Source organism: Oreochromis aureus, linkage group 12, assembly GCF_013358895.1.
Source record: "Oreochromis aureus strain Israel breed Guangdong linkage group 12, ZZ_aureus, whole genome shotgun sequence".
Classification (NCBI taxonomy): domain Eukaryota; kingdom Metazoa; phylum Chordata; class Actinopteri; order Cichliformes; family Cichlidae; genus Oreochromis; species Oreochromis aureus.
This window is the reverse complement of record NC_052953.1, coordinates 29,197,728-29,214,700: the sequence shown is the minus strand read 5'-3', so window position 1 is coordinate 29,214,700 and position 16,973 is coordinate 29,197,728. Positions and strand designations below refer to the sequence as shown.

Sequence of the window (16,973 nt, the reverse complement as noted above, 5' to 3'; positions counted from 1 at the left end):
TTAGGAAGTGCTACTATTGTGATATGCTTAACATATTAAGGGAACGTGGAGCATTAGACCATATGGGGGCCTTTCCACACACATTCACACTCTTACTGATTGGCCTCAAAGATGCAGTGCAGAACAATCGACAGGCTTATCCGATACAAGCCGTGTAGGAGGGCTTCTTGGCAGCCAGCATTGTGAACATGTGTGCAAATACAAGGCATCAAGTCCATGCTCTCATACCCGAGTTACAAAAAAAACTGCTATGCAAAAGAAGGGTTATATCTACTTCGTTCACTTTGAAGTGTACAGGAGAGGCTGCCCTCATACGCAGGTCCTTTGATGCTTGCAACCTTAAAAAGCAGACATTTACCTTCCAGCTCTATGACAAAACCTAATTACAGGTTGCTGCCTCCACAAAATAAAATGAGGGGAGAAAACTTCTTGGTGACACTTAGATAACTTGTCTGCATTTGCCACGGGCCCATCCCCGTAGGAAGTCCCATAGACAATGAACAGACTCTCGTGCTGTGATTGGCCATGGGTGGTGGCCGTGGGAGGAAGTTGATATTTCAGGACGCACCACATAAATTGGATTAACACATAATTGACATGTTTACTGGTGTATTTATAGCATCCCTTTTTAATTAGAAGGTGGGAAACGAGGCTACATTTATGGCCCTGATTATATTTGAGGATGTAACATCCGGGTACACGTGTGTCCAAACTATCTTAGAAATCAGATTTACATCGATGTGTGTTTGGAATTATCTGAGAGTAGCTTTGATAAGTTACAGGTAAAAGAAATAACTAGTCTGTTACATTAAAAGTCTGAAATTGTAAATGCAATAGAAATTCAGCAACTACCCATATATCCATCTTATAGTCAGAGAAGGGAAGCAGTGGAGAATATTTAATAATCTTTAATGTATGATTTTCTTAAATTAATTATTTTATTCCCACAGTGAATAACTGTAAAAATAAATCTTTTTAATTAAGCTCTCTGCCTGTGCTAATTACCCTGTTTTACTATTTGTTACATTCACAGTCTTCAGTGCAAATGACAATGATGCTATTAAGCTCACTGTGATGATGCTTAGAGGTAAGCACACACTTAAAAAATGTACAATATGAAAATCCCAACATTCACCTTGCAAAAACAAAAAAATAGTTTAATGCATGCTTTCTTTTATTAAGAAATATTAAATGAAAGCCTAAATGTACATTCAGTGAAAATATCACATGGCTCTTTTAATTTTGTATGAGGTGCAGGTGTTTCCAACTTTAATGGAACCACCTGCACCGTTTTTAGGGGCTTTAAGAAGGAAACTGTGGCAGTTCACAAAATTCAGCAAAATAATAATAATAATAAACTTCATTGCAATTTTTTTATTTCTTATTTCTTACCTGGTTAAAATCGTCTCAGGACATCCAGTCCTTCCGTTGACATGTTGGAAACCACAGCTGTGTACTTTATTCTGTTAACGCAGTGTAAATGTTAATGCACACATTTTTTGTTTGTGGTTGAAAGTCAGACTCATACTTTCCAAAAGTTTTTGCACCAACATGTGACGTGTCATCAGCTACAAAACATATTGTATATAAATGAACTTGACTTTGTCATGTACTGAAAGAAACGCAAACAGTATTTTAAACACAATAAATGTGGACTAATCATGTATTAACGGAGTTGAATAGAAATGTAAGCAAATATTTCAAGTTCCTGGTCTCCATAATTGTCCTATGCAGTATCAAACAAAGACTATCTCCTAATCGATAATTATTATTATTATTTGCATGTGCAGCAGGTACATGGAGGGTAGCAAAATCACAGTACTTTAAATTCCTTTTTCCCCATGCTTAATCAGAGCTTCCTCGCTTAATTGCTGGGACAGATTAAAAATAGCAAAGCGTGAGTGAATCGTCCCCACATCAACCCCCACAGCTTGTCAGAGCTGGCAACTGAGCCTTTGGGCAGCATATGTGAAAGACTCTCTGCTACTATCCTTCTCCCTTAGATGAATGTACTACATCAAATGAAAATAGTTCATCCCGTTCACCGACAGCGATGACACACATCAGGCGCCAGCGCAGGAGGCCAGACACGATGACCAAGAGGGCAGGCGCTCCTCGCAGGCGCAGTGGTGCTCACTCCCCGAGAGTAACGCCCGTTGACATGGTTGCCGGGAGTCTGAAGGTCTTAGGGGCAGCACACAAGATCCACCAGCGCTGCCTCCTATTTGTGTGCTGAAACAAAATGTCAGCGTGCGGGTTGAGGCTGTGTTGCTGCTCTTTACTCCAGGGAATTTGAAACTCTTTTTTTTGACTCTGAACCCTAAATAGACATTAGTCCACAAAGGGCCAGTTAACTAGATTTTTCCCCTGTGATCATCATATGGGGTTTTTTTGTTGTCAGCAGGGCTGAATTGCATAACATTGTTCAACTGACTTGGAGAGCCACTCATAGTGCAAATGAAAGAATATAATTAGGAATGTCCTTATGTTAGATTTGGGTACCGTCCCACCAAACCATTCGACAGACGGTGAAATCAAGGAAATGGCCAAATGTTCCGCCAAGGCTTATTTTTGGATTCATGTAATAACAGTAATAATATTAAAAGTGTCACATTTAAAGGGTTTTCCAAGAGATTTTACACAGGAATGAGTTGAAAACATTTCGAAAAATCACATTTGTGTTGGGATTGTATGTCGCTGCAGTTGTGTTGTGATGAACAGTAACAGCGTTCTTGTGGATTAAATAAAGCTAGCCTAATTTCTCTTGGCAAAATCAGGAAAACTTGCAATGACTTTTGTTGCATTGGACAATGGACAGGAAGTGTCAAAGTTGCTACAATTCACAGTTTACCACAACAGCTCTTCAACCAACACAAGTAACTATTTTGAGGAAAAAGCTCTGAAAAGCACCTGTTAGCACCTGTCTGCAAATGAAAAGTATCAGTTTTATGTTCTTTCTCCAACCTTTTTAAGGTGAAGGGTTTGCATGTCTGAGTGATCCCACAAGTATGTTGTCTATGATGCATTTGCCCCTGGTATGGTCTCCTGAGGCAAACTGCTCATGAGGGGCAGCGCTAAGTTTAATTCAAAAGACTCCTATAAAGAGCACCACTATACGCTGGATAGGGGGAGGGGTTCATCGGCAAGTGCTTGGAATATTTTTTTTAAATAAATGAGTTTGGTCGCATCATACCTGTGATGTGCAAAGTAATTTTGATGAAGCAGTTTGTATGTGTATGTGAGTGAAGGAATATGTATATATTAAGTACACGCAAAATAAAAAGGCTTGTTTGGTGTCAGCCTTAATAATATGACTGGAAAGCCATGTTGTTCGTCTTATAAGTTGGTCTTTATGTGTTAAATATATTTGAAGTGGTGATTTGCCTGCAATACAGTGACACTCCTCTACAAACACAACCCAAATATGTCTGTACTGAGACATACCTTCTGACCACAAGACAAGACACATCCTACTTTACTCTTCTTCGTCACTGTTTTTCCCTTGGAGTAAGCAGACAGCTGTCACCCAGACTCTGAATAAAAGCATTTGCTCAAAGCAGACTTAACACAAAGGCATTTCTGGGGCAGACGGGAGGGGCAACCATCCTTAAGAATCCTAGCTGTAGCCCAACAGTCTTGGCGATACTGCTTTAAGAAAGGTCACAAATGTATTAAAGACTTCTAATGGGCTTAAAGGTTGGTCTTTATTTCTATGCATGACATACTGGGTGCATCAGGCATTTGAGGATGCTCTGTGGTGGGGCTAGAAAGCAAGAAGACCCATGTTGATTGTCTCCTAAATCATTGCAGTCTCAGTCCAAAGAACGAGAACTTCACTGACTTTGCACGAACGGCTTTCATACTAATCTAGGCCACAGTGACATTTTCGGTGTTTCTTTATTTACAAAGTGATGAAATACTTTTACCACTTTCCCCAACTTCTTTCTCAAGGTAATAACAGAGTGGTCACTCAAAGCGCTCGCACACAGTTGTAGACAGATTGACTTTACACAATAAAAAATAGCATTTCGATACAAAATGATACAGCAGTACAGCTTCTTTTTTGGGGGGGAGGAAATGTAGAGCATTTCAAAAAATCGAGGTAGAAAAAAAGCACACACTGCTCGACTGATGATATCGGACATGGGTTCGTACAAGTCACTGAGGAGTTCAAAAGGAAATGTACTGAACTGAGGGGGGGGCACACATCCTGATTGAGAAGAGAGATAAAAACACTGTCAACAACCAGTGAGGAAAACGAGCCTTAAGAATGTGGAAACGTTTAGTTTGCTCTATTTACCAAGTATGACTGGAGAAAAGTGAAAAGCTCCACAGTATCATGGTTTCTGTGCGATGCAGTGTCTGGGTCACCCATGAAACACCGCTGCCACTACTTCTCTTTTGATTTATGTATACAGTGGCATGTAAGAAAAATGTTTCATGCAGACACAAAACAAACTACCTTCAAACACTGAGACGTTCTCACTATGTTGTGTTAAATCAGCATTTTCCACCCCACTTTGTTCTACTTAGAATCACCAAATTTTAAATAACTGGGCGACATAGGGTGCTCAAAATAAATTCAGTCAGAGGACCAGCTTGAAGGCTCTGACTTGTGATGGCGTGATATAAGTTTCAGTCCTGTAATACGCCTCAAAGTGATTGCCTCCCGTTTGAAAAATAATCATCGGGGATTTGCGTGGATACACGGTGAGAGGGAAACGCTCAGAAAGCCACGAAACAAACGTTATTTGTTATCAAACATCAATTTTGTTAATATACAGAAATCTGCTTGCCTTATGGTCTCTTTGAAAGCCCTAGAATGATTGATTGTGTTTATATGTCATTTCCTTTGTTACGGCATTATTCCATCATAAATCTGGAACAGGATGGAATTGTGGCATATGCACAAAAGCAGTGTCGACTTGAATAGTCCATCAAGTACGCTCTGTGATTTTCTTTCCAAAAATAGAATGACTGACTCACACACTGAAGTGATCGTGCTGTCTGCAGCGAGCCACTAACACTGACTTTTATCCCGTTAGGCCATATCTGTCTGCAGGCCGGCTGTTTAAGTGTCGCCCTTTAAGCACCGAGTGTACGAGAGCAGCGGCTTTAACCATTCGGTCTTACACCTTGAGAGCTTCGTGTACACCCACGGCGGAAAGCCGACGGTTGATGTTGCGATAACGACACCGGAGAAGGTCACGATAAGTGGAGCGCAGGTCTCGATTGAAGAAGGCGTAGATGAAGGGATTCATTAGCGAGTTGGCATAACCTAACCACAGGAGCGTGCGCTCCAGCCAGATGGGCACACAGCTACATTCCACTCCGCAGATAAAGGGCCTGGCGGTGGACAGGATAAAGAAGGGCAGCCAGCACACGGCGAAGACGCCCACAATCACCCCCAGTGTCGTGGCCGCTTTTTGTTCCCGCTTGAAGATGGAGATGTTTCTGCGCTCGCGGGTCAGCAGGCGGGACAATGCGGCACACTCCTCTGCCACCCCGGGCGGCTTCAGGCCCTGCATTCGGAGAGCCTCGTTAGCCACTGTTTCGAGACGCTCGCGTCGTGAAAGGTCGGTGAAGCGGTGCTTGGCGCCACTCTTGCGAGCTGCCCTGAAGATCTTGTAGTACATGACCAGCATGACCAGCATAGGGATATAAAAGGCCACAGCTGTGGAATAGATGGTGTAGCCAAAGTCTTGGCTAATGAGGCACACACCGGCTGTGTGGACGTTTTTGGCCCAGCCACAGAAAGGCGGCAGTGTGATGGATGCTGACACCAGCCAGACTCCCAGGATCATCTTGGCCATCAGCTGACCGTTCTGCCGGGCTGGGTAGGTGAGAGGCCGTGTGATCCCCAGATACCTGCGAGAAAAGGAGACAAATGAAGCATCACTGCTCAGTTGCAGGGATCTTTTTATAAAGTACTAAAAGCAGTTGATGTCACATTGACATCTTCTTTTAAACTCCTCATCTAATATAGTCTCTCTGTCATCTCAAAAACAAAATCTTATTAATCATTTATCATTTACAATCCACACAGACCCTTTTAGGCTTGTAGTGTGGTAGCATCAAAGAAACGTCCACTCATTTCAAAGACAGACATCTGAATGAAAGGACTTAAGCCCTGTCATTGCCCGGAGGGTTATTTGCTGCTTTTTCTTTGGCTCTTTGAGCTTGGTAAGTAGAGAACGAGCTATCAATCAAACAGGCAGCTCAGTGGTTTCAAATAGCAGCTGGAGGTGTCAGGGAAAAAAAAAAAAGACAAAATGAGGTGCGAAAGGCTAGAATTTGTACAAAACTGGGAAAATAGCCACTATTCACACAAAATGATAAATCTGTGTGTACAACACAGCATGTTTTGGCGGTACGCCTGCAGCACTCATCAGCACCAGATGCGTCATTGATGAAAACTCTATATTCCACTCTCCGGGCTATTTTATCTGATTTCTGCTTTGCTGTTAATTCTAACATAAAAAATAATGTTAAGGATCGCTGTGATTCACTGTCAAATTACATTCAGTGCTTTTCGACTTGGGTCTTTACTCTATTGGCAGGTTTTTAAAAGTTCAGCTTGTTCAAGTCAGGTGTAGTTTTAAAATATTACTTCATCTATAAACATTTTCTCCAGTGTTTGTACAGCTTAGTATTATGCTAGTCACAAATATTACAGAGCTCGATGCCATCTGCAGCTCATTTTCTGTTACATTCAGATTAAGTATGGACATTAACAAACTTGGCTGTCAAATAACATTATAACACTCCTCAGAAATCATTTCTAGTGCATTTTTAAGAGATGCTGGTTGAAGACACATGTGAGTGAAGGTACACAAAATGTCAAAATGCTCTCTAGTCCAGCACCTCTGATGCACACTGGTGCCTATTAACTACTGCCAACACATAATGCAAGTGGTATTGATCTAAATCGGAATGACTCGGAACGGACACCGGGGCTACAACTAGCGCTTTGCTAGGAGCGCTTTATTATACCCTTTCCTCACCACCAACACACACACACAGACACCTAACCCAGATCAGATTTTTTTTAATCAGCTTTAAAAAGCCTCACACGCCTCGTATCAGAACTGCCACGCCGAATGAAACGTCAGTCGTTTATCTGAGACAGGTGTCATTATGTTGTCGCCCATGGCAGGTCTTGTGGGCTGACGGTGGCAGAAAATACTGCGACACTAAAGAAAGAAAGAAAAAGATACAGCTACAACTCGCGACTGATAGTTGCGTTGGTGTAGGTTACCTTTGTCATTGGTTATACGAGACAGTAACTTTTCAGTTTCCATGTAAACTTATGTGCCACACACCATCACACAGTCAGACTCTAAGATCCTTCAGCTCAGGTTATCCGTCCTCAGTGGACGTTATATAACAACTACTTTGTGTTCATTCTTCTAATCCCTCCACTAATCTGAGTAGTTTACACCCCTCACTTAAAATGTACTTAAGTTTCACAGGGGAGACTAAACACACCCAGACAACAATGTCAAATAAATATGAAACAGAGCCAAGATGGGTACATGGCATGCTTCTATGGAATTCATAATAGATACGCAGTAATGCAACACTCCTCTCTGAATCCATTACTCAGTAATGAAGATGGTGTTTGTGGTGCTTATTTGGGGGGATATTTGTTTGTCAGTGGGGGGTGGAGGGCAGTTCTCTGCCACCATGACTCATACTCAGACCTTTAGAAGGCAGAGCTGTTTCCAGGCGCACTCTCATTGGACACACAATCTTCTCATCGTCCTTCTGGAGACAAATGACTGCGGTTTGGCTAAGAGAGCACGCATTTTAACACTTCATCACACTGCTTCTTGCATGTCTTGCAGCAGGATGAGCTGATGCAAACATCTGTGGGTTTAATCATTCTTATTTTTGCATTCTAAAAATTGAACTTTACTAACCCTTGAGAGGCAGGGTAACAAGATCAATAACAGCAAAAAACACGTACATGTAAGTGTATTTCCCTTTGCCGCGTACGACGTAACAGTGATAGGTTAATATGGCAGAAACATGCAGAAATAAAAGTCTACTGTTCTTTCTCCTTCTCTCCACTAACTCCTGTGTTCACCAGGTGAACACAGTTAGTCCCCAGCACTGACCCACTGTCACATTATGAGCACTGAGACAAAAAACATAAGTGCGCCACAGAACTGAGCTGAGAAACCAAGCAGGATCGCTACAAGGGATGTCTCCCACATTACACACAGTCACTTAATCCAATGTTGATATTAAAATACTGATTGCAGAAATTTATTTTCATACACAGGGATGTGCAAAAGTCTTGAACCACACCTCATTCCTTCACATTTTTCTTCCAAGGACCCAGACTTTATTTTTTATTTTTTATTTTTTCACCAGCTTCCTGGTGTTATTTCAAAGTTTTTCTTTAGACACTGGCTTCTTTTTAAAAAATTTGCAGTCAAGATATTGGACTTTGTTTTGTTTATTTATTAAGCTACTTAACACTGACCTGTGACTCATTCAAGCATCAAAAAGTTACCTAACTAAAGGGATGAACCTGTGTTGTCTCTAGACAGACAAGAACCAAATAGCATTTTATGCACTTGGTTACTAGCAGTCTGTCTTAAAAATATATCATATGTTCTCGTTTCTTTAGTCGAATCTATAAAAAATGCCAAAGATCACATAGTTTGACAGGCACAAAATTGTCTTCAAGAAATAGGAAAAAACCCAGCAAAGACCTGAGAGACACATGACCTGAGAGATATATGTGGCCCTTCAGTTGATAAGATAAGATGACCTTTATTAGTCCCACAGGTGGGAAATTTGTTGATTACGAGAAGAAAAAAAATAAGAAAGAAAGAAACTCAGAATGAGCAGAGCTGCTGTAACAGGCTGCCGCACACGGGGGGCGCCGGAAGAGAGGATCCATCTACTGATCCATCTACTGTTCACTCAAGCTTCATCAGAAATGGTCTGAGTGAAAGGATGTCTGTCAAGAAGCCGTTCTTAAGGAAGGGAGGCACTGAGAAAGGCTAAGGTATGCTTAATAACACAAGAACAGATCGATTTTTTCAGCATGACAATGACTCCAAACACACTGTGAATGCACTAAAAGAAAAAACACGCACACACACTGTCACTCATGGACTGACCTCCCTAGAAGCCAGACCCCAACATTATTGAAGCTGTGCCTGATCATCTTAACAGAAAAGGGAACAAAAGGCAGAAACATCCAAAGAGGAGCTTTAAATGTCCTTCAAGAAGCCTGGAGAACTATTCCAGAAGACTCCTTAAAGAAATGACGAGAAAGCTTTCCTCAGAGAGTTCAGACTGTGTTGAAGAATAACGGTGGTCATAACAAATATTGACTATACTGTATTTCCAGTTATTTAAAAGGGCCGGTTCTTATATGGTGCTTTTTCTACTCAAGCTTTTTACTTCATATAAGTGTTTTCTATAAAACATTCACAGTCCATTGAATGTGGATGATCTTGAACTCCAGGCCCAAAGATAACTGGAGCAGCCAGACTTCGAACCACCAAACTTCTGAATAAACGATGACCTGCTTTACCTCCCAAGCAACAGCCTCTCCATTTGCACGTTATAAGTAAATTGCTGGATCTGTTTCCCGTGTTAGGAAAACATAAAAGAGAGGTGGTTCAAGACTTATGCATTACTGGACCATCTGTAAGTCTGAATAGAAATCTAGAGCATTTTTCAAAATGCATACCATATTTGAACCTTACATTATGATGCAAGTATGACCTGAACACAGTCAGTGATGTTTAAATTGTTTTTTTATTCACATCTCTGGTAGATACAGCGGCCCTCAGGAATTACCCATCCATAGGCAACCAGAATGCCCAAACTAATGGAGAATTCCATTACCTCCACTAGGCTACCCCATAGAGCACAGTATAGTGTGCTATTTTCTGCTCTGAAACACTGTAACTGGCCCTCTTGTGCAACAGTCGTCAGTCATCTCCAGGAGAACCTCACGAACCTTTTACTTCTGAGAGGGGAAACATGGTGAAATATTTATCCAAGCCACTGGCTGAGAGACAAGGTGGTAAATTTGGAGCTCTGTGTCTGTCAGAATACCTTTTTTCCCACAGAAACTTTCCACTGAAGTCCCTTCACTAAGCCATTTATAATTCTTATGTCAAAGCACAAATGTGCAGGGGTGGGGTTCAACATGAGTTTAAAAATTTTAAGTGTTGCCCATTTTTGGAAGATCTCTGTATTCATCTGCGTGTGATTTAAGCGAGCGGACAGAGAGGTGCAGACGTCACCTGAAATCAAACCGTTTTTTGAGAAACGCAGCTTCATTGCTTTGTGAGTACTGGCCGCTTTCACGCTTGGTTTGATTTATCTAAAGTGAACGAGAGTGCTGAAAATGGGGAAGATCTCGGAAAACACAGTTCAGTGTTCACTCGAGTGTCAGCTGTGTGCAAGATATATCGTAGAAAAGCTTGTTTGCTTATTGATTTGTTAAGTACACCGTGTTGTAATATGGGTATTATGAGCTGGACTAAACAAATGTAAGGTTGGACCTCTGGATAAAAAAATGAATAATTAAAAAATTAAATAAAGAAGAAAATAAGAGTACAGTTGTTCAACACATGCATTTATTTATTCTGAGCTTTCTTCAACTGAAGCACAACGGATGTGTTCAGTGAGAGCTCTGGAACATTTCTCCGACATCTGACAACGAGTCAAGTCCTCAAGGAGCGCTTCAGCTCTATTTGAGGAAGCACCATAAGACAGAAATTGAGCTGCTTTTCTTCTGACAGAGCACGACATGAATTTTCAACAAGGAAGCAAAGGAGCAGCTTCGTCTTTTTCCGAGTTTTACACACAATTTAGCATTTTTGTTCTAACACACTTATTATACCTGTTTAGGTCAGGTTCTGTTCTCTTGTGTGATTTCTGCTCATGGTGAGGTGAGAATGAGTGAGTAAAATAACAATAGAGCTGTTTCTTTAATCACATTTAGACTCTTACATAAGCCAAACTGAGTCATCCCTGGACAGACACACTTCTTCCCTCAGATTTGTGTATTACCTCCAGCCAGTCTGTGAATAACTATTATTTTATTTCAGCCAACGTGTCGAGGGGGGAAATTGCTACTTAAGGCAATGATTTATTTTTTTTTACCAGAAAAAAAAAGTTGATAAGCCAAATTTATGCAAACTTTATAGTTACCGACAACAAACATAACACCTTAATTTTCCTTTTCTTAATCTAATAAGACAAAAAAGTGTTGAGGGGGTGACTGCAGGTTTGTTTTGTTTTGTTTTTTTGCATTTCACACACACAAGATGGCAATGCTGGACCGAAACTTTAGTCCAACCTGAAACATTTAGACAACTTTTACACATTAATACTTTCTTTGCAACCACAACATTTTGACAATAGCCTACATTTTAATCTCATCCCTTAAGTTTCTATTTTACCTGTCAATCTAACACGTTGCAATCTTCAAGGTGCTGGAAACATTAATCAGAGTTCTTTTTCCCATAATAACATGATTGCATCTCATAGTTCATCCACATCCATGATGTGAACCTCTACTGCATGCCAAAGGTGCTCTGCTGGATTGGTGACAGTGGAGGCCATTTGAGTGAACTCACTGCCATGTTCAACAAACTAGTTTAGGATGATCTGACCTTTGTAACATGGTGCGTTATCCTCGTGGAAGCAGTCATCAGGAGATGGGCCCACTGTGGTCTTAAAGAGATAGATGTGGGATTTAAAACATGCTCAGTTGGTTCTAAAGTATGCCAAAAAAACATTCCTCACACTATTATACCATCACCACCAGCCTGACCTGTTGATATAATTCGGACCCCATCTCAATGTTGACTCATCAGAACAGGCACTGTTTTACTAGTCTTTTTTTTTTTGTCCAGGTTTCGTGAGCCTGTGTTGTAGCCTATTCTTAGCTGACAGGAGCGGCACCCAAAGTGGTCTTCCAGCCCGTTCTCACTCTCGAGTAACATCCCGACGATGTTTCACATCCCGCGGTGTTCCTGAGGAACGTGAAAGGTGACCTTCTGCGTTCTTATGCTACACACCGGGTTATGGGTGAAATCCAGTAGAGTGACGGTCCCGCGGTAATACACGTTCCAGCCATGTATTCCAGCCCAAACCCTAACCTTATCCCTAACCATAACCTTATCCCTAGCCCTAACCAGCTCTTTAATGACGTTAAATAGTGTTTTCCAAAGCGATTTAAGTAAAATGAACAAACATGTGTAGATTGATTCCAAACGGTTCTCATGTTTCCTCATTTTTCCGATCTCATCATTTAGGGACATGTTGGGTGCCCGGAAGCATAATGTGTTGACGATTTGTCACCTAGCGTAAAATATTACGCTTTGGAAGTGAGAACGTGTTGGGTCTTCTGTTGCTGCAGCCCATCAACTTCAAGATTCAACATGTTGTGCATTCAGAGATGCCCTTCGGCATTCCTCAGAGATGCTCTTCTGCCTTGTAACAAGTGGTTATTTGAGTTGTTGTTGCCTTTCTATCAGCTTGAAGCAGTCTGACCACTCTGGCAACAACAAGGCATTTTCTCCCTGAGGACTTTCTCTTACTGGATAGTTTCTCTTTTGTGGACTGTCACGGTACTGGGTCACATGACCCAGTATGTGGGTTGTTAGTGTGTCATTTTGTATTCATTTGTGTTCTAGTTTCAGTCAATTTCTAGGTTGCTGTTAGTCCTTTGTTTCTTAATTTCTTTGTGTCATCTTCCCCTGTGTTTAAGTTCCCCTTGTTGTTTATTGGGTGTTATTGGTCATGCTTTTTGCCTGCCTGGTTAATGTTGTCAAGTTCGTGTCATGCCTGTGTCTTGTCATGTTTTCCTGTTTATTTTGAAAGTCCAGTTTTCATGTCTTTGTGTTTTGGTTTACATTTCCTGTGCATCATTATGTTCATCCTAGTCAGCTGTTTCCTCACGTGTCTCCACTCCCCCTCATCACCTTATGTGTATATTTAAGTCCTTTGTCTCTTACTGTTCTTTGTCAGGTCGTCTATTATCCTCGCCACAGATTTAATAGTTGTCCCTCATTGTTTCACTGTGTTTCATAGCATTCCTAGTTACTCTGTGTTCATAGTTTTTCATAGTTCTTTCACAGAGTGTCATAGTCTTTTAGTTTACACAGTGTTCTTAGTCTCCTTAGTTTTCCCAGTTTCAGTGTGTCTCTAGTGTTGTTCTCATGCCATCAGCCACTATAAAGGCTCGCTTTATTTTTGGAAACTTAGTTCTATCTCCACTGTCTCTGCTTTTGGGTCTACCTCATCGACACACCGGCGCACCCCGCCGTGACAGTGGACCATTTTCTGTGAACCTTAGAGATGGTTGTGTGGGAAAATCCCACCAGATAAGCAGTTTCTGAAATACTCGGACAAGCCCATCTGGCACCAACAACCGTGCCATGTTCAGAGTCACTTAAATCAACTTTCTTCCCCATTCTAATGCTCAGTTTGAACTCAGCAGGTCTTCTTGACCAAGTCTAGATGCCTAAATGCATCAGGTTGCTAGTAGATATTTGTGATAAGGGGCAATTGAACAGGTGTACCTAATAAAGTGGTCAGTAAGTCTATATAACTTCTTTTAATCTGACTGAATGTTAAACTTATACCCCTCTAGCGTCCATTTTTTTTTCTCCAGTTCACCATTGTAGCCACACTGACTCATGTTATAATATTGCAACAGCCGCAATCAAACTGTTACCCACATGTGTATACAGTACAACCCATGTCCAGACTTGTGACTGGTACTCCTATCTATAGCACAAAGTTATGTTATCATTAAAGTGCCAACTTTGAAAAAGCACAGTAAACACAGCATAAAGTGGGAATAAAGTTGAATTATTCTGTGAAGGCAAGTCTGCAAAATATTAATTTGGAAGCACCTTCCACAGAACAAGGGAGATTTTAACAGAGATTGATTACTACTGTATTGTCCTGTAAACACTTAACTATCCATGTGGAACCACAGGGAAATGTGGGCATGCTGAACACAGCTCAAGGACAGATCTGAGACAAAAGTGATCTATAATCCTTCTCAACATTCAATACTTCAGGCCTGCTTTGGGGTCCCAAAACAATCCTGGTTTTCAGTGCTCACCGATAACATCCCTGACCCTTTAAAATCTGTTGGATTTTTTCTATTTTGTTAATTATGTAGCAATGAAAACCATTTTCTATCGGTGACCTATTTACAGAGTCATCCTGTATACTTACAAGACACACCTAGCTTCACAAAGCACTTCCCCTCATCAGACTTTAAATCCTTTATGTCTGTTTTACTTCCTCCTAATTGTTGTAAACCCTCTGAGTGGATATTTTATGGCCTTTCCTACACAACTCACCACCTGTCACTATTGGAGGTTTAAGGGCTCTCACGGCAATAGGGATGATGGGCAGCTATTAGTGACACAGTGATAAATGAAATCCACTTCCAACAGTCATTGTGTCCATCCCAGTCAGTGCTGGGTGTCCTTGGACAACAAAGGAAAAACAGCAGAGAACAGAAGAGAGCTGAGCGGGGTAGATAATAGGGTACAGGAATAAAGGCGAATTAAAAAGCTGGGGGAAAAAATCTGCAACACAAAAGCATTGAGTTAAACCAGAACGGTGACAAAACAAAACAGCTGGGATTAAAGTATCTGAGGAAAGTGCACCAAAGACCAAAGGGTGGAATTTATGCATCCCAACTAAAGTTTTCACTGGTGTTCCAGCTAAACTCAGTCAAAGTCAGTTTGATGATCTTCCCTTTATAATGAGAGTCAGTGACCATACAAAAATATGGATAATGTAGGAGGCACTGCATGGCCCCTGAATCCAACATGAGCATGTAGAGCATGTTGCTCTACATGCATCAACACGTGGCAACAAAACATGCATAAAACTAAAGGACGGAAAAGTGACTCTTAATTACTTCAAAGGCCTTCAGAGCAAAATGTTGCAAATTTCTAGTCCAACGGACCTACTTGGGTAAAATTTAAAAAATAAATGAATAAAAGTCAGACTGTTTCGACTAATTCACCAACACCTGCCGCTAGTGCTACATAACAAATCACTAACAAGCTCCACTTCCTTTAGTTTTTTTTTTCTAAAGCGCCATTTCCAAGGTCAATAATACCATTTATGTTTTTCCTGATGTGTCTCTCACTGCTGCTGCTCCTGTCATGTCACGTTATTTGATTTAAACCACTGCTGCCACCATTTTCTGTTGCCGCTGATGTTATTGCTGTCTGCTATTACTGGTCAGCGCTGCATCACAAGCACTAACGCACCACTTACATCTTGCCTTTATCTATACTGTTACATTACTCTACTGCCATAGTGCAGTATTTGCAGTTTATTTGAACCAAGCAATTCCCATCACACACATTATTTAACACTGTTCTGTTTTCGGCATGCTCCTCCGACTCTTTGTCCCATCAGACCCCGACAACATCATATGACTCCAACCTCCTGCCAGTATTTCTGATCTCTTCTTCCTGACAATGGAGCCCCAAGAGGACTTTATTCTGCTCTTCTGCTCCTCGGGCTAGTTCCCAAGCACTAAGTCACATCTTTCTGTGCATCATGGCTTGTTGGTCAATCTATCACACACTAGACATTTTATGTATGGCTCAATTATTTCTATTACTGGTTGTTGTGCTGTTGGGTAAAGAAGCTGATTTGAAAAAAAACACAAATAGCTATGGGGGGGGTTTTCGAACAACACACACACACAGGTTTTTCAGACCTCTTAATACCTCTTAATCTTTGTTATCAGGTGTTTTCAGCTCCATTGCAACAAATGTACAAAATCAAGCAAATAGATAAACCAATTAAACTGTGAGCTGTAATTTCACAAAGTTGAAGAGTTTAGGCGGCTTCGCAGCCCAGTGTGAAGCAGTGGGAATGAGAATCAGCACCTCCGAAGGGTGGCTGGACTCTCCCCTAGAGATAGGGTGAGAAGTTCAGCCATCTGGGAGGGGCTCAGAGTAGAGCCGCTGCTCCTCCACATTGAAAGGAGCCATTTTAGGTGGTTCAGGCATCTAATAAGGATGCCTCCTGGGAGCCTCCTAGGTGAGAGGTTCCGGGCATGTCCCACTGGGAGGAGGCCCCGGAGCAGGCTGGAGAGATTATATCTCTCGGCTGGCCTGGGAACACCTGGGTGTTCCCCCGGACAAGCTGGAGGCGGCTGGGGAGAGGGAGATCTGGGCTTCTCTGCTTAGGCTGCTGCCCCTGCTTATCTGCCCCAGATAAGCGGAAGAAGATGGATGGATGGATGGAAGAGTTTAGGGACCACAGCAACTCAGCAACAGACCATATACAGTTACAGAACGGGCTTGCCGCGTGCTAATGTGCATAATGTGTAAAAGTGTCCAACTCTCTCGACTCAGTAACTTGTCTCACATTAACATCAGCACAGAAACTGTGTACCAAGAGCTTCATGCTATGAGCTTCCAAGGCTAAACAGCTTCTGTCAGTATAATGTATAAATGGCCCTGTACCTATGTCCATATAATCTATCTGTCGTACTGCATTTACTTAAAATCTATGGTAGAGGTTAGACAAATTACATCTAAGCTTTGGTTTCATCGAGGTTAAATTAGTCTATTAGCTGTTTAATAAGCAGAAAGTCCTCCTTATCTTTCAGTTTTTGGTTCCTTTTGGTATCATTTGTAACATTGTACATGTTTAGCATGTCTGCAATAATTGTGACTTTGATACACATATGAGAAAGTTTGCAGCACGCGTGACCTCTGTTAGCTAATAGATGCTAGCTAACAGAGACCGCTGACATAGCTAACAGCCTATTAGCTGTTTAACAACATTTAGGTGTTAAGCAGCTAATAGATTTACCTTTGTAGCAATGTTTTAGTTGTTGCTGTTTTGTTAATACCATGGCAATTACATTTTCACAGCTCAGAAGCAATTTAGTGATTACTTTGTTACCTGGCGTTAGAACAACGCGGTACTTG

At 41.4% G+C, this 16,973-nt stretch overlaps 1 protein-coding gene across 1 annotated transcript in view; it reads right to left on the bottom strand.

Annotated features, from left to right (window-relative positions):
- Positions 1-3,737: 3,737 nt before the first annotated feature.
- htr7c (5-hydroxytryptamine (serotonin) receptor 7c) overlaps positions 3,738-16,973 on the bottom strand; it is a 32,635-nt gene continuing 19,399 nt past the window's right edge. The window contains exon 2 of the mRNA XM_031743679.2: positions 3,738-5,868. Coding sequence (XP_031599539.2) covers positions 5,130-5,868 — 739 coding nt within the window. The 3' untranslated portion in view covers positions 3,738-5,129. The remainder of the gene's footprint in view (positions 5,869-16,973) is intronic.